This window comes from Chlamydotis macqueenii, chromosome 1 (assembly GCF_036417535.1).
Source record: "Chlamydotis macqueenii isolate bChlMac1 chromosome 1, bChlMac1.mat, whole genome shotgun sequence".
NCBI classification, from domain to species: domain Eukaryota; kingdom Metazoa; phylum Chordata; class Aves; order Otidiformes; family Otididae; genus Chlamydotis; species Chlamydotis macqueenii.
The window spans coordinates 141740922-141766670 of record NC_141556.1 but is presented as its reverse complement, the minus strand read 5'-3'; the positions used below and the strand labels follow the sequence as shown (position 1 = coordinate 141766670).

The following is a 25749-nucleotide window of genomic DNA, read 5'->3' as shown; positions in this document are numbered from 1 at the left end:
CACATACAAACCTGATGAAATATACTTGACCTAGAAACCCTGATGACAGCCGGATCCTCAGATGTATAGCCATCGTCACCATCCTGTCAGTGTCTTCAAGAACCAGCCTTTTGCAAACTCCAGACACTGAGGTAGGATGCCCAGACCACGGAGGCCTTGATCTTCGTTTTGTTGCTGTGCCAGATTATTATCTTATCAACAAGTAGTGTTTATGGTTGTGACTTTTGTGGGGTTGATCTTAAAGCCTTTTGAACTAAAGGGTTCTTTGGGGATCTTTTTGGTTTGCCAAGTCAGACAGTGATGTCAGGTCATTACCATTTTCTGCCCCAAGTCAGTTTTGTGCTCTTCTCCCTTATGATCCGCAGGGAGATCCTGCTGTTGACACATCCCGGGTGGAAGGTACCAGCCACTTGGTTCAGCTGGCCTTCGGAGTTCATTTACTCACCAAGGAACCGCTGGCAATGCACCACTGCCATGCAATACAGTCACAGCTCAGGCATTGCATCTCACATCCTTGGATTTTTTCCTTGGTGCCAAAGGATGGAAACTGAACCAGACAGTGGGAACAGCCTGGCTTTCTGACTGCTATATTGAGTGCCTTCATGGAAGAGTTTTCACTACTGGCTAGAGTCCAATCTGCTATGCCAGATCGAGATACCAATTGCCTGGAAACATTTATTTCCACTCTGCTTGAATTTCAGGAGTTGATAAACTTTACACTTTAAGGTAGCTTAATTTTTTCTGTCAGTGTTGCTAATGGAGGTAGCTGATACGCCTACAGATTTCTCCAAATAACAATGGCAAACTCCCTCCTCTGATGTTAAATTCAGACCATTTCTTACAAATCAGACCCTGTTAGTTACCTCAGTGGTGCAGTACAGTGACACATCTGCCCAAATTTCACCCAGATACAATTTGAGAAGGTCTGAGCTGACTTCATCAGGACTAGGACTTGTTTATGTGCTTTTGATTAGTCTAAAGAGTAAGATCTCCAAGCTTCCTGTTTAGCTGATGGAGAGTGATAGACCTTTCCAGATGGTGACCTAAAATAATTAAATTAAATACCAAATGGTAACCTCTTCTGTCGCCACTCAAAACAGAAGATCGAAGGAAGAGTGGCCATCCTAAAAATCTGCCTTTAAGAATCCCACATAATAGATCCAATATTATTAGAAACGAACCTAAACTAAACCCTCACAGAAAAATTTGTCTTGCAAATGGGGAAAGTGAAATTTGCAAAATAGACCCTCAATTTTTGCATCAATTACTATTACCCAAGGGAAGCCTACTACGGACCAGGGAAGCACAAGACCAAGGATGTTCCTGACCGAAGAAATCTGTACTCAAAGCAGACGATTCAAGAGATGTTAAAGAAAATATGCCCTGTAATTTATTTTCAGGTATCTCACTGAAAATGTTCTTGTCTAATTCCTAACACCTGCCACCTTTCACACAGTTCTCCAGGAAGCTGCTTGTCAATGCTGGTACAAGCGTTCACTGTACCGAAACCAATCTTCTCTTTTTTCACACAGTGCTTTGTGAGACACAATATCAAATGTTTTATTACACTCTAGACATAATATAATCTCTAGTAATTCTTATATTTTTATTTCCTCAGAAAAATGTGACATTATCCGACATGATTTTATCTTTGGAAATTTGTATGTGTGCTGGTCATCATTGTCTCATACTTCAGATATTTTTTATAATTAGATAATCTGATACAATTGTTATGCAGTTCTGTTTGTACAAGATTACCCCAACGCTTTATTCATTTTCACAGACCCTATAAACATCTCATTTGAATTCTCAATAATTTGGTGTTTGTCACTGTTCTTTTACTGTCCAATATACTGGAATGCCTAAAGTACCCTGGCATTTTTCGGCATCAGTTTCTTTTGAAGTTCAATGGGACATGCACAACTACTGCCCTTTGCATCTTTTCAGAGCTGTACTCACAAAATATCGTGCATTTATAATATAAAAAATAGTCATTTGGTGGAATAACAGCAATCCAGAGGATATTCCTCTCTAGTACTTGGCTGCACTGGGTGAAAATTTTGATCACTGAAATAGAAAAACATTGTATAATATAATGAAAAAATTAAATGTGAACTCTCGGACTAATCTGAGTTGATGGCAAGTATCCAACTGCTTTGTAGATTAGAGCAGAGATAACCTACAAAGAAGAGAACTGCAAAATTGTATATATCTACAATGATACAAATTCCCAAATTATAAGAACACAAAATATGAACATTTTAGTATTTTCCTGATACTAACCTTGATTACATTAGATTTTTACAGCTACTGCTATACACTTTTAGATCTAAAATTATTATCAAGTACAGGATGTTGCGAGATAAAAAACAGCCATCAGCCAGTTCATAAAATACCCAAGATGGGGAGCTTCAGTTGCTGCTACACAAGCTGCGCAAATGTCATAATGAGACAGAGTTTACAGGTGAAGTTTCTGGAGACCACCAATGATAGCTTCATACAGCTGAAAATCGTACAAAATATAGGAAAAAATAACTTCTGTGGATTCAATCCTAAGCAACATTTTGGAGTCAGTTCAGAGCTAGATAGAGCTTGAAGCACTTACTGTTGAAACTTTCGGAAAATTCAGTAACTTCCAAAAGATAGTCATACTGCTCTGGCAGCTATGCATGCCCTTATCACCAGTAAATGACAGCTGGTGCGCATCAGGAGGGCTCCTGGACTGCATCTTGTGCTGTCCAAAAAGAAGCCCTCTCACGCTCGCTGGGAGAGCTCTGTGATATGAAACAAAGTCCAGGAAGTGGTGACAACCAAGTTTCATTACAAAAGCATGCTGTTGACCCAGACCAGAACACTAATGCAGATGCTTTCCATTTATCCCACGAGGTGGCAGTTAAGTCCTATTATTACAGGTTTGCAACACTGGTGCTGTGCCATCGTGCTTTGCAACTGAACTCAAGCATTTCACAGACCTTAAGAAAGACTGTGCCAGTTAGGATTTACCATATGTAGATAAGCAGAGCTGAGGAAGGGAAGCCAAGCCAAGCCAAGGGAAGGCAAGGCAAGGCCACGGAAGGGAAGTGAAGGGAAAACATATAGAATTTTCTCTGAATTCCATAATGTTTGTTACCTCCAGACATTTGGTATTATAAAGCTGCTGAGTGTGAGATAACTTTCACACATCTGTCATGCAGTTGTGTTTACAACTGCTGCCTGTTCATATCCAGTGCCACAGCACCAGCTGGGCTGTAGTCAGAGCGCCTTCTTCAGTCTCCTCAGGGTCTGCTGGAGGAAAAAGTATTGATATAAATATCTATGTGCTGAAAATTCACTGGGAGCTGGGCTAAATGTAGGTCTGAGCAGAGAGAGAAAGAGGCTGAGCAGTACGAATTTCCTTATGTCCTAGCGCTCCCCTATGCTCTTGTGGTCCACCCTGAATCTCCCTGGCTTGGCCACCTCCTCAAAACAGTTCTCTCAAGCTGTGCAATGCTCTTTTGCCTCCTCAACCATCTTCTCAACTTCTTCCATCCAACTCCCCTGCTCCCAGACTTTAATATAGCAATGGGTATGCTAGTGTATCAACTTTTCAATAGTTGTTATTCACTAACTTGTGAAAATATCAATTGAAAACATTTCAGCAGATCTTTTCAATGGCAACAAATGAGTTTTCATTAACAAGAACAGAAATAAAAATTAAACATCCTCAAATTATTACCTCTTCACATTAAAAGCGAGCCTTGGCTAGATGTTGTAAACCTAGATCTTGTAACTGGCAGTCCAATAATTTCCAACAAAAGGGTGTAATAGGACACGTGTAACATATAAGCATAAACATTATCTATGATGTCATATGTTTCTATATGTTTCCATCTCTATTTTTGTACAAACAACTAGTGCCTAAAACGCTCATTTCCCCATAAAACACAGAAAACAAAACATGACAGTGCTAGCTGTAAAAAGGCAGCCAGCCAAGTATACCCAGGAGGTATCTCTGCTTTAGGATGGATTAATTTGTTCATGATGCATTATTATTCTTTACTGAGTTTGCAGGAACCCTAACAGATAAAAACTGTTCCAAGAGTTGTGTTTTCACTGTCAATGATGCTTGTGCAAAAGAAACAAAAAAATCTCGGCAAGACAGTAAGACAGTGACATAAGCCCAAGGCTATTATTTTTCTACATAAATTTCAGTGTCAAAATGGTAGGAAAACCAAAGCATTTTTCAAGCTGCTAGAGGGTACTGCCAACTGTGAAAAAACAGAAAGATAACTATAAACATAATTATTCAAGTGTGCCCTGTTAACTAACAGGAAGGTTTTGAAGGTCTAGCACAGAATTTTCTAAACATATCTTTTCCTGATAAGCAAGATAGACAGATAATAAACAATTAAGTTGATTTTTCCTCTTTTACAAAATAGCTTACAGGCACAATATTAACCAGGCTGTACTGGTTCCCAGCAGAATGCATGTGGAGGGCAAGCTCTGAGGTAGTCTTTAATTCTGTTTCTTCAGGATTCCTATTTGATGTTTGGCATAGCAATACCTTCTGAACAAATCCACCTGGGATCAAATTCTAATTGTCATTTAAGAATTAAGTGGAAAACCTGCAAGACTGAAAGATGAGTATTTGCTCCTTAGGCAAGTAAAAGAAGAGGCCATATTTGCAGTATATGTCCTTTTGTAGCAAGAAAGAGAAGATATCCAAAGGATCACTCATGGTGTGTCACAGGTCTGCAAGCCATTTCAAAAGGCACCTTGGAACAGAAAGGTGCCTGTTGCTGTGATGGCACATTGCTGTGACTGCTGCTCTTCCAGGTACAAGGCAAAAGAGGGCAGTGGAGCACTGTACATTTCAATAGATTAAACTAATGATCCCTGCAGATTTTTTATCTACATTTCTTTGCTGCAAAAATTATTACAATACCCAAAAAAAGTAACCATGTCATTTTAATAATATCCATACAGTTTAAACTGAGTATCTCTTAAGCTTTCATTGAAAATGGCATTTCTCTCCTAGCGAGTCAATTAATCAATTGACTGAAACCTCCTTAAATTGCATACGTTACCGGTCAAATCTCCTGTCACAGGAGGTGTTGCATTTTTACTCACTAATAGGATTCTCCATGTTGGTTTCATTTGCATCACCTCCTTCACAGGCACTCCAGGGAAGCTGGCGTTCCTGTCTGTAACGCAACTCTCCAAGATTAAGAAGGCCAACAGTAGTTTAGGTGTCCTGACACAGAATGAGCTTTGTTTCCGTTCCTGTGTCACTAACAACAAATTGTGTTGGTTTTTGCCACTGTGGGGTTAAACCACGATACATGGCCAGTTATTGCTTATGTTGCGTGCTTTCTTAATTTTTCAGGCAGTTCTCCCTTCTGAATTCTTCCCAAGTGTTTCTAGGCTGTCTGCACCATGTCCATCGCTAAATGTGTTCATTCACGCAACTTTAAACATTCAGCAACACCATCTGTTGTTCCCATATTTAAGAAAAGAACTTGAAGGTCAAAGATATCTTCAACCATCTCCAGTTTTACATTTTAATAAAACAACTCTGAAGTTTGGGGTTGCTTTGGTTTTCAACTTGAGCCTGGGATGCTGCTTCCTTTCACTGAAAGCAGCGGTTCCCACTTCTGCATAAGTTAACATGGATGATATGTCATTAAAAATAATGACATGCTATTTAAGAGGAATGGTCACAGTGATGAACCCTGGCCTCTCTACCCAACAAACTTCTTTTATCTTGTCAACAACAGTCTTCGGTCTTTCTTTAAAATGGCAAACGTTTACAGTGTCAATATGCTCCTCTGACTGTCCTCGGAATGGGAGTGCTCTAACCAGATTTATTAGCAAAGCTCTTACTTTCCCATTAGAAGCCAAAGGGTGGTACTCAAATGTCATTCACTTCAAAATGCGGTGTTTTATTTAATGGCTATAACATGTCAGCACTGTCTCCAATGCTCCTTTGATGTAAAAAGACAAGGGGATGTGATAAGATACCTTTGATGTGCCACATCCAATCTGAGGTTTGAATTATTTATAAATGTTTGGAAAATTACATAAAATGATAGTGTAGTGATATGTAACCTGTTACCACTACACTCTCAGATCAAAACACAGTAATCACCAACATCATTATCTTATTCCAGAGCAGTTTCAAGAGTAGCTCACTGGACTGGGATGTGCAGAGTTGGTTTATAAGCCTGTTTCTTCCACAGTCCTGGTGGTGAATTCAGGGAAGTCCCCTCAGCCTCCTCGGCTTCAGCTTCCTCTCCTTTAAAGCAGGGGGGCTGTATTGGGTCTGGCTGAGATGGAGGTAGTTTTCCCCAGAGCAGCTCTCATAGTGCTCTCATTTGTACTGGTAGCTAGAAAGGTGTTGATAACACACAAGTGTTTCGGCTACTGCCGAGCAGTGCTGGCACAGCATCAAGGCTGTCTCTCTGACATTCCCCCCTCACCAGTAGCCTGGGAGTGGGCAAGATCTTGGGAGGGGACATAGGCAGGACAGCTGACCCAAACTGACCAAAGGGATAGTCCATACCGTATGGCATCTGCTCAGCAATAAAAGCTAAGAGAAAGGAGGAGGGGGTAGAGCATTCATTATTATGATGTCTGTCTTACGGAGCAACTGCCATGCGTACTGAAGCCCAGCTTCCTGGGAAGTGGCTAGACATCGCCTGCTGATGGGAAGTAGAGAATAAGTCTTTTATTTTCCTTTGCTTCCACGCGCAGCCTTTGCTTTTGCTTCATGAAACTGCCTTTATCTTGACCCATGAGTTTTTTTCCATCTTATATTCTCCCCCACCCTGTCTGCTGACAAGGGGAGTGACAGAGCAGCTTGGTGGGCACCCAGCGTCCAGCCAAGGTCAACCCACCACAGGGGCTAACACCCACCTTTTCAGTGAAGTGTCTGGACATAACGGTGCAAAAAAGTTTTTATATTTATAGCATGGAGGCTAGATATTTTTCCTGTTATTACTGGTTTTGTTCTATTTTTACGGTGATACTATTCCTATTACTACACTATTGTGTCCCCAGGGTGCCAGGTCCTGAGCAAACACAAAAGCAGGCTGGTCAAAGCCCATCGCTGTTTACATTTGAAAAATGCTTTAGAAGTGTAAGACCATCCTTTCCACACCAGTGCACTTAAACTTACGGGAAAATCAATAATTTTCTCTACAAATTGACTAGGCCTTTTCCAGTAGGTTTTGCTCTGTGTAAAAAGGCACAAACCATCTCAAATATAAATAGAAAAATCTTCCACTAGCGCTAAATCCACAGATGCTATTATTTTTTGTGAGATGTTTATAAAAATACTTTTATGTTTTGGTTAACTCTCTAAGACAGAGAACAGCAGCTTTCTTAATGGAAGAAATATTGTTTATTCTTTAGGGTTGTTTACTCATTTTGTCCTTAATGAAATAATAAAGCTAGGTAGTATTTGAGTGATGTACATAATAAGCAATCTAAAATTAATTAACATTTCTGTTCTCCGTTCCTTAAATAGTTCCTCATTTCCTGATTTATGTTTCTGTAGAGATATGTATTTAGACCAATTTTTTATTAAAAAAACTATATAAACACTTTTATCATTGACGTTTTATATTAAGCTGTAAAATTTATATACATATATATATACATATCACTATCCAAGAAAAGTAAGAGCTGAGCATGCCCAGGCCAGGTGAAAATCAAGAGACTTTCCAAATCTGAGCGTTGTCAGCTATAAGACCACTACACTTCAGCACAGATTGGAGGGCATTCTACCACCACGCGCCGAAGGTGCTCTTCAGAGAATCCCCTACCCAAAGGTGTTGAGCAGGAAGGGAGACAGGCATGGACAGGCCACCGTCTTGATCAGAGATAAAGTCCATCCAGAAAGTTAACTCAGAAGCGCCTTTAATTTGTGACGGAGCCTATTTCCATTCTCACTTCTGTGCTCACTAACAGTTGGCAAAAATGTAATGAAAAGCCATGCAAACTTCAGATTGTCAGGAATTCCAGGAGCTGCTTTTGCAAACCAAGCGGTTTCACCCTTCATTTCTGCTGCACTGACCCAGTCCGTGTAATAAACTGTGATCCCAAACTAAGTAAAACAAGAAAATCAAGGTCTATTCAGTGGAAAGGGGCAAATAAGAAGTGAACATTTTAATTCCAAGCATCATTACACGTTCGTTGGTAATAAATGTGTGTGCATAAGCATAACATCTATTTAAACACATGACAAAAAAATCCTTTTGGTGCAAACAACAATGTAATGTTCAATGCTTTAAAAAATTGAACCATTATGACTGGTAAAAAAAACCCAGGAAAATACAGGCAAAGAATAAGATTTGCTTGTGCTTTTAAATTAAAAAAAAAAAAATCAACTTTTTACACATGGAAAAACAAAATCAAGCTTTCCTCAGCAAGGACCATTATTCAAAGGACAGCATATTCTGGGTCACAAGTGCCATCTGCTACTATTACAGCAAGAGATGGAAAAATGTGGTCACTTTCTGCATTGAAAGAGCTTATTCTCTTCTTGTTATGCTCAAAGGCGATGATAATTTCGCATTTCTCAGCCTGCCTGTCCCCTATCAGAACACAAAAACCATTGCTCAAGTGTTGAAAGGGAAATCCAGCACAGGTGTCCAGCAGAGCAGCTCTGGTGGGAGGAGGATGAGGCAGGTAGGTGGCTGTTGTGCTGTATGTGAGGATAAATAAGCGTGAAGATACTGTGTCAGAACTGAAATCAAGCGGTAGGCAACGTCCAGCTGATTATGACAGCAACATTTACACTCACAACATTTACCTAACTGAAATATTAAGAGAAAAATAAATGGATTTCACAGTTCAGGCACCTGTTCTACTCACAAAACCATACCTCAAAGAGAAATGAAGTTACAGTACCAGTGCAGGCATCACCGGCATGTAAGAGACAGGTTATTCACAGGCTTAAGTCTACCAACAGCTATCTTAAAAAATGGGAAATTAGGAAATATACCTTACTAAACAGCTGAAGATGTTATTTAATACAATATTCATTAAACACATTGATAGATGCCCATACTGGGTCACAACATTGGGTTGTCAAGACACATCATTATAAATTTAGGATGGTGCATTTCGGCTTGTTTTCAAGACTGCAGCAAAGGGTGACTGCCGCAGTACAGCACGTCCTGAAGTCACGGCCTAGCTCGGCACTGCATCTCCTCGCCAGACATTGGATAGCCCCTGTCAGGGCAGCCACTTCTGTCTTCAAAGTGTCTCCATGTGAGAAACGCATCACAAGGTCTGGCGTTCCCAGACTTCCCTGGGATTTACAAGTTCCCAAAGGATTTGCCTGCCATTCACCCATCCATTCATGCTTTACTACACACTAATTTCTTGTTTCAGCTATTAGTGAGGTGTTCTGCGAAACTCTTCTCACCTCACGAAGCACAGCTACCACCAGTACACCCCATCCAGGATGCTGTCTTGCAGTCAGCCCTCCCCTTGATGAATCTCAAGAGGCTGTTAGTTATTTTTACAGTTATCACAAGAACCACTTGATTTCTCTAATCATCTAGAGGACCAAACTGTGTATAAGAAGTTTAGTTTGCGTAGCTGACATTCATAAAAATAGCAGTAGCGTACCCACAAGCTTACCCAGGAGCCACTCTTTTGACATGTGCAGAGGTTCTCTGGAGCCCTGATTCTTTCACTTTTTTTCATGAAATCCACTGAACCAAAGGCACACATTACATAGCTCTATATTTCAACCACATACGATGAACATTTTTTTTTCCTCCTGAGTAGCAGCCTGCCTTTTAATTTAGCAACACACATTACACGTTATTAATAAATGTTATTAGTTTTAAGATCTGCGTGTCACATCAATCATTGCCAAATCAGTTACAAAACAGAGTACTTGGCTACACGGGCTGAAGAGTGACAAAGGTGGCTGGATGTCACCCCAGCTACATCCCTGACTTGGCTGCTACTGTCTGCAGCCTGAAGAAGGACTTCAACCATTTATTAGTCCATAGATGTATCCTCAGAACCAAAGCCTTTGCTAACAGAAACTGGCACAGCTCCACTGAAGTCAGCTGAATGTTTGTAGCAAATGAATGGCTCCTCCACAGCAAGCCAAATTTTGCCTTCCTTTATGTATCATCCCACACACCCATAGGATTTTGCCTAGGTGATTAAAGGAGAATGACTCACAATAGTGACTACAGTGTCTTCGAAGTCTGCTCCCACTTCCTCTGTCATGCTCTACCTTCCACCTGACCTTATTAGCAAAGCCAGAAGTGTGAAAAGAAATCCTTGGCTGACCAAAACAGTAATCCTAGTTCATAACATCGTCACACATTTATCCTTGGAGTCCACAGCACCTCCAACACACGGACTCAATTAAATGAATCTGGTGTCAATGTCTTGTTCCTAGGACAGGAACAGTCAAATGTTTAATTCCTTTAGGCAGTAGGTTCATAGAAGTTCTGGAATAAATACATTAGATACGCTATCTATATCTAGTCAATGCACCTGAGTACTCTCTAAAATTTTAAAAAGGGAATCATCATGTGAATTTAATACACAATACAGGAGCTTGCTGCTTCATACATAATTTAGTTTTAGAACTAAGAGAGCTTTCATAAAATCACCTGAAAAGCATTTTTTCTCTTCTCTTCCACCTTCAATTTAAAGTCTCTCCAGGCTTGTAAGCCCACATGAGAGAAAAAATTAAAGTCACTTCAGAAATCTCCAAAATAGCAGTTTATGCATTCAAATATGTATCAGTCTGGGGTTGTTTTCTAGGCTCTGAATGTTTTTCATCAAGATTTGACACATCTTCAAGTAAAAAACCAACTGAGGTATACAAACATGTCTTTTCACAAGTTTAGCAAGGGGGGTGGCAGTGAGTCTCCGTACTAAGGTGACAGAATCAAAGTTTGAACCCCCGACAACAGAAGCAAAGCAGCTCTAATTTATTTTGGCTTTGCACTGAAAATAATTTATCTTGATAGCTTAGTCTTATAATGTTTGAATAAACTTGAGTGTACACCAAAATGTCAGAATAAAGTGGGTCCACTATCACCTTGTGAAGCCTCCCTGCTCTCACCAGCGCCTGCCTACGACCCAGTACAACTCTGAGCATGGAGGAGGTGGCTTCTTCTACTTGGGGAAAAAAAAAAAGTACAATGGCCGTTTGCGTTCAGTGCCTTTTACTCCATTTAGTATTCCGTTGTCCACCTAAATATAAACTGTAAGCAGCCTAGGCATTAGATGACAGGTTTGACGCTGAAGTGTGCAGTTCCCACAGGATTGTTTTTCTCTTCAAAGCAGTTCACATCCAAGCCAGGCGGTACCTGAAAATCCTACTGTACCAACTACCTGTATGTACATTATCGCTAACATAACAGGCTTTGTACAGCTCAAGACCAATACAAAGTAAGATAAAAACTGGACAAGATTATGGAAAATATTATACTGCATAAGAATACGCCCAGCATGATTTCATTATAGTCAGAGCGATGTAACTGAATTAATTTCCAGTTTCTAGAAATGTGCTAGTGTCCCCACAGAGGTGTAAGAATTAAACAGACTATATGTAAGTACATTGCGATTTTTGTCTTCAACCTTCAGGCTGCCATTATCTGTGATGGCTTCATTCTACATGCACGTCTCAGCACAGTGGTCATTCTGCTCTAGTGATGCACTGCCATGTACCACTTCAGCTCCAGACCACGCCATACCCAGAAGTGTTGTATAGGAGCTATAGGTGTTAAATGTAAGGATGGCCAGGGCCCCACTGACCCAGTCCCCATTCTGCAGCTCCATCTTTTTGGTTTACCTGGATAGCACACGTTAAGCAAGCCAGTGCTCATTCCAGTGGAAGACTCTCAAGAGTACATAGTTCTGAGTATCATACTATCCTAGGATAAGTCAAGTCGGAAGGGACCTCAGGAGGCCTGTAGTCCTCTCTACTGCTCAAAGCAGGGCCAGCTTTGGGGCTAAACCACATTGCTCAAGAGGTCTTCAAAACATCCAAGGACAGAGACTACACAAATGTCTCTGGGCAACCTGCCTGACTATACTCATGGGGAAAAAGGTTTTCCTTACATTCCAATCCAAACCTGCCTTGCTTCAATTCATGACCATTGTCTTCTATGCTCTCCCAATGCACAACTGTTGAGACCCCAGCTCCATCTCTTTGGTCACCTCTTCTAGGCACTGCAGGCAGTGGTACTATTAGATGTCCCCAAAGCCATCCCTTCTCCAGGCTGACCCAATCCAGCTTCTCCAGCCACTCCTCACAGGGCAAATGCTCCAGCTCCCACTGCCCCCTCTGCTGAGCTCCCTCCAGTTTGTCCATGTCGGTCCTGTGCTGGTAGGACCAAAACCAAATATAGTATCTAAATGTGGTCTAACAAGTGTAGACAGGGATAATCAATCTACAGGCTATGTTTCTGTTCATACGGCTTTGGAGGCTGTTGGTCGCCTTTGCCTGCCAGGCACACAGCTGGCTCACGTTCAGATCACTGGGGTCCCACCACCGCCCCAGGGCTTCTTCCACAGAGCTGCTCCCTGGCCCATCCATTCCCAGATGGTGGCGTTGCAGAGGCTCTTCCCACCATGGTGCAGGACCTGACATTTCGCTGTGACAAGTTTCATCAGGTTCCTGTTGGCCTGTTCTTCCAGCCTGCCTGGTCTCCCTGAATGGCAGCTCTGCCCTTGGTTCTATCGACTGGTGCCCCAGTTTGGCATCACCTGCAAACATGAGAAGAATGCACCCTGTCCCCTTCTACAGGTTGACAAACAGAGGAAAAGCAAGTGCTGGAGACTATCCTGTATGCTGTCACTGAACTGCTAGGTAGCTTTAAAAAGTCACTGGATCCCCCCACATCTTTCTTTCTCCATATGTAAAATATGGGTGGCAGATCTAGAACGCTCTAGGCAGTACCCTAAAAGCCTTGGAAGAAAACTGCTATTCAGATCTTGCTATCACTAGTTGTTATCATCATTATTGCTACTTGCTTCCTGAGGTCACACGTTTGCTCCCCAGCAGAGGTTAACAGGACTTGTAGGAGTTTACAGGGGATAGTCTGATATGCCCTTCCTTACAAAGGTGTTACTTTGTCTCACTTCATGGATCAGCAGTGCTCAGACTCCTTCAAATCCTACACTCTTTTTGTGCCAGAACCTTCAAACCCAGGTGAACGCTCAGGCTGCAGCGGCCTGAGGGCAGAGGTTGATAGGTGCCATCTCTCTTTTTCCTTGCGTCGATGAATAAATGCATTTCCCTTGGCTCTTAACTCGCATCACAGCTGAATTCTGCTATGTCAGTCACTAGAAACATACACCGATGAGTGTCTTTCTGTGTGCTCACAGTGTCTCCCTTTCATCTTCACCGATATCAAGACGTCATTAAACTCCCACCTAGTAACAGTCCCTATTATGTGTGTCATAATGGTATTACAGTAGAAAATAAAACCAAGTCATTAGAATGGAGACTGATTGTAAATTTCCTTTAAAGCCCATTTACACATACATATCTTCCAAGGGTGGTGATGATACTATGTTCCAAAGTACATTAATTGAAAGAGCTATATAAGAAACATGTCCTGTAAGTTAGATAACTATGACTTATACATTTTGCATGAAGACCACAACTTACTGAAGACCTTGTTTAAGTTTTGCCGTAGATATCATGATCAGTTGGCTGGTTATTCATTTAATAGGGTTCACAGTGCATGCAACCCACCACTGAAATGGATACTGAATCGTAAATACAATTTTGTCCATGTGTCCAGGTTTACCCCGATATGCAATAAATATTAAAGAGGCTATTCATATAAAAGGCTTTTTTTTCCCCCTAGCACTTGGTACATACACTCCCTTGTTCCATCCAAACCCAAACGTTCTCTCAGGCAGGCTTTATATAAAACACCATAATACCCAAAAAGCATCATAATCATGTAGCAGGTTTCACTGCGCACAAGTTTTAGTACTCGTAACTTCAGGGGATTTCTTTCCTCCTTTGCACTTCAAGATGTAAGTACAAAAAATGTATTACATGAAATATTTGTACTTTTGTTAAGGTGGTTTTAGCCAAAATATTACAATTTTGCTCTCTTGTCTCTCAGATGCTCTTTTCTCACATACATTTTTTGGTCATAATGGGCATTTTCCCTGGTACATGAGGGCTTTGTCTCTTTCCGGTCAGTGGAAAAACAAGACATAAAATCTATCTGTTATTAATGTATTTCTTCTAGCTGAGAAAACCTGAAGTCATTTTTTTGATAAAGTGAATAGAGTGTTAGCATTTTCTTTATAAGAATGATTCATTTATAATTTCAGTGTACAATATCACTCGTGTTTGATCACAAAGTCCTCCAGAAAGCATCTGCAAATCTATCTGGTTTTAACGCAAAAGCATACAGGCAATGACAGAGCCAGGTTTCAAAGACAGAGAAATAAAATCATCCATGTAAAAATTCTGAGCTCGTTCTAGAGATGCAGATTTCTTTTGATCATATAGATTGTACATATGTATGTGCATATATACACACACATGCATATATGTATATGCACTTTCTGTAACGGAAAGTGGCCATTTTTGTCCTGTGAGCACAGCATATTACTGCACATTAGCTGCACTGTTAAAAATTTGAATACTCTGCAGTCTTTCTTCTTCCACTTCGATGCAACATTCTTCCTTCTTTCTTTTCCTGTTCCTTTCCCTTTCTTAATCATTCACAAGCTTTTTTTTTTTCCAAATTTGAAAATGTCCCATCTTTTTCTCAACCATAATCCATATTCATAATATGTTCTACAAAGAAACTCCGAATGTCACCTTATTGGTATCCTTTACATATGATTTAATTTAATAGTGACTTGCAAAAATGCCAGTAAGAATCTTTAGTATTCCAAAGTAGTATGTCAAAACATCCAAAACAAGGATGTAGTTCTCAACAGCAGCCAGCGCTAGGAGCCCCTCCAAGCTGAAACTCAAATTCTCTCATTTGGGTAAAATTTTGAAAGCTATCAGAGTACCCCTAACAAGAGGAGATGCTGCTCTGCAACTATCTGAACCATATTAGCTATGTATATTAAAAGCAGCATGCTAAATTAAAAAAAAAAGGCTATTTAAAAGGATATTTACTTGAAATACCTAGCTTAACGTAGAACAACAAATAAGCAAGTGCGTGCCGCTTTCCAACACACTCATCATTTTGTCAGCCCAGTTCAGGAAAATCAATTCGTGCAGTTTGTCTACAAACGGTGTTATGTACTAAACAGCCGCCACTCAGAGGACAACCGCTTAGGAGGAAAGGGAGCAAACATGCACGCATCGAAGCAAAACTGGGGAAAAAGTAATCTGTTGAGAAGCGGCAGTGGAACTTCTCTGTGTGTTTTCATGTCTGGTTGCAGCCTTGAAGCGGTGCGGAGCAGAAAGGAGGGAGCAGGCCAGGCGCACATCTGAAGGTACGCGCCTATCCGAGGCGCGGAGCCTGCTCTTTAGGGGAAGGGCAAACACCCCGCTTCTTTACAACTCCATTACACCACCACCACCGGAGCTTGCATTAACATTACCAATGTAAGATCGTTATTCTAGCAAAGAAAGAAGCAAAGATACGGCCTGCTCATGCCGCAGGTTTCACACACTTGTCACAGGAGCACTGTATTCCCTAACACTGCCCCAAAATTTGTCCTTTAAAGGGCCCTGCCAGTTTCAAGTGTTAGAATCATGGCATAAATCGTACAATTCACCCCCACAGTCCCACCTCCAAGCTGTTCATAATCACGCAAACCACTCTGAGTGCTTGCCACATTACCAGTAATCGAAAGGTTGCAGATTTTAAGGTCACGAGGAACGACTGAAATCGTCGTGTTTGATCTCTTGCGTAAAACAGTGGAAAAATCGCTCCGGCATCGAGCCCTCCCCATTTAGGCCTGGAGCTGTGTAGGTCAGACCTGCGTGTCCTGCATGACAGCAGCCTGAAGGTCACTCTACACTCACCTGGAGGGGTGAAAGTACAGCTGAGCACTCATATGACACAGGGACATCCTGAGGATGCAGCACTGGCCGTCCTTGGACAGTGGCTCACCCTTCCTCTCTGCGGAGACCCCTCCTATGCTGGAATGATCTTCAGTGCTCATTTTAAGCCTGTTTTAGGGAAATGGCATAAGATGCACAGAGGGCATGCCATGGAGACACTGACTCTTATTATTCCATTTGATGAGGAAGGAACTAGAAAATAAGCAAGCCTGTGATGTTCGTTGTCCAGTTATGTTTACATGCCACTTCCAGAAAATATTTAGTAAACCTTCAGGGAATTTGCCTGAATAGGGATTGGGTAAAGAATAACTTATCCAGAAACATACTGCATGTTTAAGTCAGATGTGACAGGGTTCCTGGGTCCGTGCTATAGCATGCTGTTTTGCAGTAGGAATTAATCCATAAAATTCATTACACTTCTGCTGATGAAGCAGTGGTGACTTCTTCACAGTCTTTTTCACACAAAAAGGCAAAGCTTTAAAATATCCTTTTACACAATGCCTGAACAACCCATTGAATTGCTTTTGGACTAATAACACACTTTCAGACTGTGTCATTACCAATTTTTTGCGATGTGGTAAAGATTTCTCTTGCCTCAAGTAGGAACATGGTAACAAGTCGTCTTGGCCTTGAACAAAGGTACTACTCGTGACATTACAAGCCGTCTTATGGCAAAAAATACTGACAGGTGATCTACATCTACCTAATGCTGTTGTACTCTGTGTCTCAGTCGCAGGTGGTATTTCAGATATTACCTCTGAAATGCTATCGTACATTAAGAGAGAGCAAGTTGGTGAAAAATGCTGAGTTGGGGCAGGAGCACCTAATAACACTAAATAGAAATAACATCATCACCAACTTCTAAGCAAGCAAGTAAATAAATATAAAAACAAGGTTTGTGGGCACTCCACTGTAACCGATTTGGCCTTGTTTACTCTTCTAATAGTTCTCTCAACTTCACTAACATCCCAGTCTTTCAAATTCACATGCAAATCTGTCAGTATTTTTTCTGACTCCATCAAAACCAACTGCAAAATTCCACACTGACTTCAGTAAGGTCAGGATTTAATCCTCTTACATCAGGCGCCACAGTGATAGGAAAGGTGAGCTTCATATCTTTAGGGTTCTGCCTTTGTTGATACACAATAATGAACACACACAGTATCGATGCAAAGCCAACGAATCTGTGACTTCCACTATATATCAAATACGATACTGCTAATCATTGCTCCGCTTCTTTTTCAGTTGTGCTAGGCTGGAAAATACCCATTAGTGTTTATACAAATGCACGTATACATATTTATATATAAACACATATGGAATTACCTTCTTCAGAAAAAAAGCTGTGAGGAAGAAAAGTATTTTCTGTATTCTGTCTCCTAGAAACTACATGCTTAAAATAACAATGAGCCAGCTGTAAACACCAATGGTCAGACAATAACCGAATGGACTATTTCGCAGTTTCTGCAAATATTAAGCTGATTAATGTTAGTTATGATGGGTAGTACCAAATACGTTTGGTCATAGCAACACTTCAGGCATTTAATCACATACACACATATCCTGCAATATTTAAAGTTTCGTGAAAACCATTTTAATTTGTCACATTCTGTCCAGTTCTATAACTGACAGTTTGAAATACTGGTTTATTGTGAAATAATAAACACTAAACAGCAAAGCCTCTATGACCATGTCACCCGCTGGCTCCTGCCAGCGGGAAGAGGGGCAGAAGGTGCACACCACTGTTAATTCGAAAGGGAACATGTGACACAACCTGACAGATCAAAGCGTGAAGAGGTTTTTGCCACTTAGGTAAAAACAAGTGTACTGACGGGCGAAACTGCAAAAAAAAAAACAAAAAAAAAATTTAAAGAAGAGGACTCAGAGGTTATTTTATTTCTACATAATGAAATGCATAAGGAAAACAGTGCTGTGTCCGGTTTTAAACCCTTTTAAGAGCTTCCCCCTCCTCCTCCCTTCTTTCCTTGCTGTTCAGGGCCGTTGAGTAACAGACATTTCCAAGTGTGCAGGGGGGAAGTAAACAAATGCACTGCTACTGTAGTTGCAGGGCAAGGAAACATTGATGTCACTGCTTCTATAATCACATTAGTAGTATGCGTTAACGGTAGTGTCATGTTTGATCAACTAGTCAGGTCAAAAGCCCTTTGAAATACAATCTGAACAGAAGCACAACCCGAAACGGCAAGAGAATCAACTTCCAAACGCAGACCTCTGTTGCAAAGGTGAGCTTTCGGTCACCGATGCTCAATGTCAAATCATCCTGAATCACACCATTACACTTTCCACTTGGCTAGGTCCCCGCTCCCTTCTTTTAAACCCAAATTTGATGTTTCTCTTCTTCACTGCTGCGCACACGCACCCGCGCACCCTGCAGCGCCCGAATGCGTCCCCGCCAGGGATAATGCACACAGCCAGAGTTTGGCTCCGCTTCTTGACAGCTTGTCTGTCAAGGACAGAAACACTTACAGCCCCGACTGTTGGGGACCATTTTTCTTTCGGTAGGTCTTTTTTTTCCCCACTTCGAACACAATGCGTTGCCGTCTCTCTGCTCCAGCACACGGCATTACTCAACACCACCGAACGGTAGAAAGAGCCGACGACAAATTCTTGCAGGTGGGAAAACGGCTGGGCAGAACACGTCTGCTGTGCGTACATGTTCATCAACTGCATACTTTTTTTATCAACATTTTCTGACATTGCCGAGCTTGGGGATGTGTTTGACCCTTTGGCGGCGAGAAGCATGTAGGGGAAGGCAGTGGCGGTGAGACCAGACAAGGACTGCTCCCATCCCGAACTTGCCACGCACGTTTTTCTGCCCTCTCCCCTCGCCTCCTTCCACCAGCCTGCCCGGTGGGGAGGAGAAACTCACCTCGCTTCCCCTCCCCAAAGTCTGCTGCTGCCCGCCGGACGCCAGCCATCTCTCCCCACCCCAATTTCCCGCTACTTGCCCAGTTTGCCCCCGGGCTGACGAAGCGTTGCCTTCCCCAGCCCCCCACCCCCCCCCCCGGGCTCACCTTTTCGGTTTGCTGGGCGGCGCAGCCACCGCCTGCATACCAATGTGGGGCCGCAGCCGCATCGCGGCGGCCGCCCGCCGCCCTTCCCGCCTTCCCCGGCCCCGCAACCCCAACCGCAACCGGCTTCTGCGCGCCTTTCGCGCCTTGTCACCTCAAGACATTTAAAGCCGAGGGATGGTGGACAGGGACACGGGGACCTGCACAATTTACCCCAGTCGGCAGGACTGGTCCCCCTTGGGGACGCGCAGCGATGCGCGCAGCAGGCGCTTAGGACCGCGCATCAACCGGGCTGGGGGTTGCGCGGGTGTGCGCGGCTCGGGGCGCGCCTGCCACATCCGTGTGTGCGAGTGTGAGCCTGTGTGTGTGCGTGTGCGAGGGAAACGGAGCGGGGCGGGAGGGAAAGGCAGCCCCGCCGCACCCGCGCATCCCCCGCGCCGCGGAGAGCGGAGACTTACCGGGTCACCCTGGTCTCTGAAGGTCAAGCTCAGGTTGGTTTCTTGATTGCAGTTGTCCTCCGGGCTCTTTCGGGTCGGCTCTTCCCTCTCTCTCTCCTTTTTTTTTTCTTTTTTTTTTTCCTCTTTTTTTTTTCCTCTTTTTTTTTTTCCCTTCCCCTGCTCCGTCCGCGGTGCCGGCGGCTGCCTCCCGGCGGGGCTCCCGCTGCCGGTACCGGCCCCGCGGGGTGAATCCCGGCTCCTAAGCCCTGGCCCGGCGGCGCCGCTCAGATCCCATGGTCGCAATCCACATCGCGGCAGATGTACCACAGGATCACGTAGAGGATCAGCAGGATGGCGAAGATGAACAAAGCCACCAGGATTGCCTTGGTCACCGGGGAGATGAGGGACTGCATGTCACCCGCGGGGCCGCCGCCGAGGACAGACGGACCGCTCGGCAACTACACGGGGCCAGCGAGTGCGGACGGATCCCGCGGCCCCGCCGCCGCCGCCCCCGCCGCCGCCGCCGCCGCCGCCGCCAGCGACCCGGCGGGCACCGGCGGCTGGCGCCGAGCCGGTGGGGGCGCGCCGGGGGCCGCCTCCCTCAGCGCCCCCGCTGCGGCGCTCCGGCGGGCGCGGCCGCTCCCCGGCGGGCGGGACGGGGCGGCGCCGGGGGGCGTCCGGCCATGGGCACCGCGGCCCCCGCCGCGGCTTCAAGCCCGCCCTGCCCCGGCGGCGGCGGCGGGAGGAGGGGTGCGGGCGCCCGCAAACTTAGGCGTGGGGGTGGCCCATGGGGGACAGGTGTGAAGCGGCCGGCTGCCCTGCAGGTCTCCGACGAAAGCCATCCACGGGGGGATGGGAAAGTTGCGAGTGGGTCACCCCCGGCCCCGGGAGGGGAGCCTGCGGGGGCAGGGGGAGCCGCCGGCAGCGCGGGCAGCCCGGCCCCGGCAGGCAGGGACCGCGCCGGCCGCCGTCTGCTGCCCGGCCGAGGTTTTTCCCTCCCTTCGCCGCCGCTCCCCCACACCTCCCGCCTCCTTCTCCTCCTTCTCCGCCGCCTCCTGCGCTCCCGCCCGCCCCCCGCCGCCCCCCGCCGCCCCCCGCTGTGGCTGTAAGTGCGGGGTGGTGCGAAGGAGCGGGGTTGCCTTTCCCTGCCCACTCTTCTCCTGCCGCACTTGGCATCTCCGCCATCCTCTCAGTGCCCGCTGCAGACCGGCTGCTGGGGTGAGACCGGCTGAGGTTTGTCCCTGATTCCCAAGCGGAAAGGTCACCCGTCCCCAGCCCCAATAAAATCAGAAGGGTTTTTTTTTTATTCTGGTAGGTCGGCACGGGTCACAACCCGTGAAGAAACCCCCCGTGGCTCTGTGGCCTCTGGTAGCTGCACCAAAGGTGTCACAGGACAGACAGTGCAAAAGTAGGACAGGGAGATGGAAATCAGATGAAAGACTATCATCACTTGCATGCTCACCCCCTAACAGCAGCTCCGGTGCAGACTTCAACTCACCCTAAAGTTTGGTAGCACCGGAGGTGCCCGTACAGCATCACATCGCACGCGCCAGCCTTGGCACTCACCTCCTCACCTGTGTCCAGACACCTGCCTGCCAGCACAGCAGGCCAGGACCACGCTCCCTGGTGAGGAACCGGGTGCCCCAAGACCAGCCCTATGCTGGGGAAGCAACCAGCGATGCAGATACCCTTGCCTTGGGTCACCCACGCAGACAGGCAGCAAGAGCGCACTTGGTGGGATGCAAGCTGCTCATACAGCGTAAGCCGCTTCTGGTGTGACAGGAGGAGTTGTCACCTTGGATCCCCAGCGGGGACAGAGTCAGGTGCACCTTCACTGAAGGGACTCGCTGGATGTCAGTTCTGGGTGCGACCATATGAAAAATACAGAAACGCTGAAGAAAGTCGTGGAACCATGTAAGATAGGGCTGAGAGAAACCTTGAGACATCATCGCCTCCCCGAGAAGGACAAGAGCAACTTTATCCAGAGGGAGAGGGAAAGATTAAAACTGGAATACATACGAACTGGATAAACGAAGGACAATCAAGTTTGAGAGGACAAAGGTAAGATAATGCTACACAGGTATTCCAGGCATAAACGCCCTAGAGGAAAAAATATTGCTAGTGCTGAGCATGGGGATTTTAAAAAGGGCAATGGAAAGAAAATATGAAAAAGAAATGCTAGGCTGTTAAATAAGACCACTTCTGACACAGTGAAATGTCTAAAGGCTAAGAGATAATATCCTGAGAGAATGTGGTGCAGAGCACGTTATTTGACTTTTTGAGAAAGCTCAGCTTTTTCCTGCAGGAGCAGTGGTCAGCTCTTCTGGGATACCCACCCTGCGGCCTCTGTCTCTAGCACTCGAGTTCCTCATCTGCAATATGCAGATGGCCACTTTTCCTTTCTTCTCCTTTCGATGTGACCGCCTTACATGGCGAGATTTTCACTGAATGAGTTTTTTTTTGTCTTTTGAAATCATTACATCTTGGCTGGAGCTGTAATGCTACCAGGGTAGAGGTGCCACATGCAGCTCGGACCCTGAACAACGTCTTCACTTGGTGGTTCATCATCCCTGTTTCAAATGAGCGCTGAATTAGGCGGTTAGGTGCCTAGGTCAGATTCTTTGAGACATCAAAAACATTGTATTTTTTCTAATCCTCTTCCTGGACATAAGTATCTTCTTTGTAGGAAGGTCTTTTTCCACGCAGGCTAGTTGTTCAGCTGATTTCCCACACTCAAGCATTCGTGCGTTGCTATCCACCTTCCTTGGCTCGCCAGCTCTTGAGAGCACGGTACCAAACCTAGCAGTGTCAGACACACCAGCAGCGATGGCATGATGCTGTACGGAGTGATGGCTGATGCCTCCGTACTCGTTGGCATGGGAAGCAAAATAGTGCACCATCATTTCTGAGCCCAAAATGTGATTGATTGTGTAACGTGTGCAATCTGTTCTGAGCAGGTTTTGAATTTTGCTTGTTTAATTTGCATGTACTTATGCACAAGGGCATCCCTGAGTAATTAAAAATATATAGCCTCTCCGTGTTTGATGTGCTGTCACTGGGGGAGTCTATGCCAACACAGAAATCACAAGTTAAAAAGCAAATATATTGCCAAAGCTGTCCTTTAGTTAAGAAAGCTGATTTAAACAAGGAAGTAAACATAAAAACCATCTTAGTTTTCAGATGTCTTATTAGTAAGCAGTGGGGAAGAAGGAAATCGATCTTTGCCAAGTGAAGAGAGATAACAGTGACAGAAAAATCATTTTAATTTCCACCTTGTAAGCTGATATTAAATTAAACAGGAATACTAATACATGTAGCTTTTAGTTTTCTCTTTCTCAATTCCCTTTGAAAATCTGCTGCAGCAAACACACATTTGCAAGGAAGAGCACGCACAAAAGATGGGTGAAAAGACCCACAGTCACAAGCTAATGCAGACAGTTTTAAATGCCCAAATTCAATCCCATGCTAACGTACCAAATGCTTATGCAACAGAGATGGCACAAGGAGACCAGGCTGTTTTTTGTTAAGTTCACAGGCAACCTCAGCCAGTGTGAAATTGTCACAGCTCCCTCTGGGCTGCCCGGTCCTCCTGCCAGGGTGTTTATTCAGAGCAGCTAGAACCTCTGGGAAAGACAGGGTCGGTTTTATATTCACAGTTTATGTCACCACAGATTCCACTAGTGGGGACAAATCCTGCCAACACACAGCACATCCCTGGCCTGAGAGGGCATCCAAAGCTGTCGAACCCCCGGGAGTGGGCTGTGGTGTTTGAGAAGGGAACGACTGGTGATCTGTGGTGATGGGTAAGGCTTGCGCCGACAGAGTTGGTTGGTTGGAGGAGTGGTCACTGTTAGTCCTCTCTCAGTGTAAAAAAAAGTAAAAAAGACCAGCAGCAATGCAAACCCAACCTATTTCCTTCTTGCAGTGAAGACAGGGGCAAATCAGGCAGAAGACTGATGAGTTCAGGTTGAAACAAATAATATTTTTTAATTCCTTTACCAGTGAAAACAACCAACCAGCCTAATCCCTTTCTTTTCTAGAGCAGTTGCTTTTGCGTGTAAATTTAAGGGTGTTAGTGAAAGGCTTGTCATTTCCACTGGTGTTAGCTGGAGGTGATTTCCATCCAGAAAGTCAAACGTGGACTGATCATTTCTAAGCAGCATCTTTGAATGCCCAATTTTCAATGCTTTCACAGGAATTTTAGCTGCAAGAATGTGAGGAGGCATATTCCTGTTCATCAGAATGATTTTGAGACTCACAGAACAATTCCTTGGACGAGGAGTGTCAGAACCATGTCTGAGATGCCCAGTGAATGCACATGGCCAGCTGTTCCTGGAATGTGTCTGCACTGAAGAGTGCCACACATGTTAAAAATACTAAAGGCGATTGTCAACAAGCGAGCTTCAGCATGGCCATTTTTCTGGCATTGCTGCACGGTGCTCAGTGCATATTAATTCTGCCTAACTTTCAGTCTATTATCTTAAAAATAGATATATTTGGTATTTTTCACTGAGGAAATTTTATCAGCGATTTTAACAAAACCAGAATTTTACCAGATTACAAGAAAGTACAAGGAAATTAGTGAAAATTGCAGTCTAATCTAATAAAAAAAGTACTTGACTATGAGCAGAGTCAAAGGAAAATACGTTGTTTAAGGTACTGATTATGTGTTTCAGAGCCTTCCACCCCAATTGCATCTTTCAAATCATTTCCAAGCCAGAAGTGACCACGAGTGGGTGGAACGACTGCTTGGCAGCTGACTCCGTAGCTGTAGTGATTTTCTGAGTGGATGTATGTCTATATCATAAAAACACTGATGCAAGTGGCACTAATTAGGTTGGACAAATGCATAGATCGCGTGCCAGGCCTCAAATACTGCTTTTCAGGCCAAAATGTGCTACTGCCGAGACGGTACCTGTTCTGTGAATGAGAAGAGAGTTATCAGTCATCTCACGTTTCACGATGACGGACACAGCATAAAAGCCTGGGCAGACACGAACACGCGGCATGAAGAGCAATCATACAAACAAAACAAATCTCCCTCTCAAAGGAGGGAGCCAGAAAACAAGCTCTGAATTACCAGTGATGTTAATTAACGGACTTCCCTCTAGTCAGCTATTTGGATGACCCAAAGTCATGGGAACACTCAAAATATTGGAGTTCGTCATCCACCTGCGTTATTCAGAAGATGCAGCTTAACATAAGGGGGTGTGGAAGTTTGGAAAGATTCACAGCAAGGAGAGGTATCGAGCAATAGTCATTTATGGGGAAAACAAAAAAAAAAAGCTTATTGGCCACTGTAAAGAGCAGATTAAATGAGTCCTCAGCACAACACAGCTTTGCAAAAAAGATGTTCTTTATAGAATACTTGAGAGTAGAAATGCAGGGAGGAGACAGGAGTTACATCTTGTCGTGCTGCATCACATCAGTAATACCCTCCTGGGGTACTGGAGTTCCATTTTCCAAGTTAGTGTTTGGGAAAAAAAAAACACAAGAAAAAACAACTAAAACAACTCAAAGCTGTAAGAATGGATCTATATCAAATCAAAGCCTCAAATCAGGACAGAAAATCAGGTAGCTCTACTTTCCCAAACTCTCTGGAAGCTGCAGACACAAGCCCTCCTGCCTTTCCATGGGAAACCACAGAAGAGGATGGCCAATTCTCTTTGCCGTTGGGTTTACTCAGAGGCCCCCTCGGCACCTTGCAGGGCATCTGGCTTCTGGCAGAGGCAATTACATTTGGAGTGGTGTCTGTGCTGTTCCCTCACATACTTACTGCCGGGCTTCCCTTGTGCTGCTCCTGATCCAAACTCGACAGCCTGTCCCAGGAAAAGAGGGAAGATGGTTCGTGTGGTGGTGTGGGAACTGGCATAGCCTGGTCATAGGGACCATGTTTGCTCTTTTTCCCAGGCTGAATTTCATCCTATAGCTAGCTACGGCTGTGGCGATGCCAGATGGATTTATTCCTGATGTCACTGTCTGCCAGAGCGGCTCGTGGCGTTACGAACAGACCACAGGAGCAGAGTATATGGCCCTGTGGGGGTGCTGTCGGGTTGAGACCCAGAAAGTTCACATCTGCTCCTGCCTGTAGCGCTGATTCACTATCCAAGTTTGGGTGATTTATGTAATACTTCTGTCCAGGAGAATATGAATATGCTATGATATGATTGATACGTGGGTTGATGTCATATGTGGATACGGTTGCATTGCTGTATTGTTGTGAATGTAACTTTGCTAAATACTGCATGTTCTT

General features: G+C 44.3%; 2 protein-coding genes across 2 annotated transcripts in view; one reads left to right on the top strand and one right to left on the bottom strand.

Annotated features, from left to right (window-relative positions):
• ZBED1 (zinc finger BED-type containing 1) overlaps window positions 1-19629 on the bottom strand; it is a 56427-nt gene extending 36798 nt beyond the window's left edge. Inside the window, exon 1 of the mRNA XM_086768547.1 lies at window positions 19518-19629. The gene's annotated coding sequence lies outside the window, so the exon portion shown is untranslated. The remainder of the gene's footprint in view (window positions 1-19517) is intronic.
• Window positions 19630-19789: 160 nt separating this feature from the next.
• On the top strand, window positions 19790-20718 carry LOC147602297 (uncharacterized). Its single transcript, XM_086754325.1, is given in 5 exon segments — window positions 19790-19933; window positions 19936-20205; window positions 20208-20348; window positions 20351-20383; window positions 20386-20718. Coding segments are annotated over 5 exon segments (921 nt in total).
• The last annotated feature ends 5031 nt before the right edge of the window (window positions 20719-25749 follow it).